The sequence below is a fragment of the Fusarium oxysporum genome, genomic scaffold (genome assembly GCF_000149955.1).
Source record: "Fusarium oxysporum f. sp. lycopersici 4287 supercont2.46 genomic scaffold, whole genome shotgun sequence".
In the NCBI taxonomy this organism is placed as follows: Eukaryota; Fungi; Ascomycota; class Sordariomycetes; order Hypocreales; family Nectriaceae; genus Fusarium; species Fusarium oxysporum.
Window position 1 is genome coordinate 177,330 of NW_017264849.1, and position 1,273 is coordinate 178,602.

The 1,273-nt window shown below is 47.8% G+C and overlaps 1 protein-coding gene across 1 annotated transcript; it reads right to left on the reverse strand.

The window, feature by feature from the left end:
• Positions 1–54: 54 nt before the first annotated feature.
• FOXG_17191 (uncharacterized protein) lies at positions 55–768 on the reverse strand (the record flags this gene model as incomplete). Its single annotated transcript, XM_018397211.1, has 1 exon — positions 55–768. One exon carries the CDS (start codon positions 766–768, stop codon positions 55–57), a length of 714 nt encoding a protein of 237 aa, XP_018258263.1.
• Positions 769–1,273: the final 505 nt, after the last annotated feature.

Sequence of the window (1,273 nt, forward strand, 5' to 3'; positions counted from 1 at the left end):
TGGCATGTCCTTCGTTTTGTTGCTCCCGCCTCTTTGTGTGTTTCCTTGGCAGTTTTATCGCCCCAGTTTCTTAATCTTGTTCCAAGGCCACAAAACCCATTCGGGGTATGTCTTGATAACCAACTTAGCGCCTTCCTCCAACCTCTCCGAGAGCAACAGTAGTATGAAAGTCGTAGCCAGAGCCGTGAAGGCTGTGACTACCATCTTCCACAGTGTATGACCAGCGGGTGCATTACTCATACTGAATATAACGGTAGCGAAACCAAGGGGTAGGAATACAACAGTGACGTACGTAAATCGTTTAATGTCATCTGCACGGCGCTGCTCGAGATCGTTTCGGAGACTCTCAAGTCTTCTGGTCAGGCTTTCGTTGTAGCTAGATATGCTCGTGTGGCTGCGCCGTAGATCCTGCAACGTGTGGTCGTTTTGGACGTTCAATTTGGAGATAATACTGCGATACCTGATTTCGTCATTGAAGGTCCATCGTGGCCGCTCGGTCCGGCGTTCATGTTCCCGGTTAAGCCACAGCTCAATCTTGGCAAAGTTCTCTGTCATATCCTGGTCGACCTTCTGTAGCATTCGCTGATAACGCTGACAGCGGTCGCTGGTCTTTTGGAAAGTATCGAAGTCCAGACCCTCAAACGTAGCCTCGTCTTCGTCGAATGGTGAAGTCATGTGCTGGGGTTCAATTTCTGATGTGTTCTTCCAAACGTCGGATTTTACCTTTTCAAGGATCTTGAGTGTGTAGTCCTTCATCTGATCAATCATCCTTTGAAACAAAAGCAGCTCAAGAACTCTTCGCTAACGCCAAGGGGCCTTCCGTTCGTTCGATAAATTGAGGACATGTCTTTCGGGGGGCTCTAGATTCTGAAGTATTTGCTTAACCTGCTTGTTGACTTTCTCTTCTGACCAGCGTTCTTGTGGATTGCTGTCTAGAAAGTGACAAGTCCAGTATCGGTCGAAGAGGTCGCCATCAAACCTAAAGCCCATGGCCACCTTGCCAAGTTTGACATAATTTCTATCCACAGTCAAAGGCGGATCGTTCATCAGGCCTGTTGTAGGAGCGCTGTCTGGGTCATCATTGCCCTCTTTGTCCTCCGGGTGCTCTGGGTCTAAAACATGGAAGGACAAATGAAATTCTGTTGTCCACAAGTTGCCTTCTATTTCTGTGTGCTCATAAAAGTAGTTGTCGTACTCATTATGTCTGCGTAAGAAGAATAAAAGATGTCCAAATTCCTGTAGACTCTGGGGAAGTAGGAGGGTGAGCCGGGGA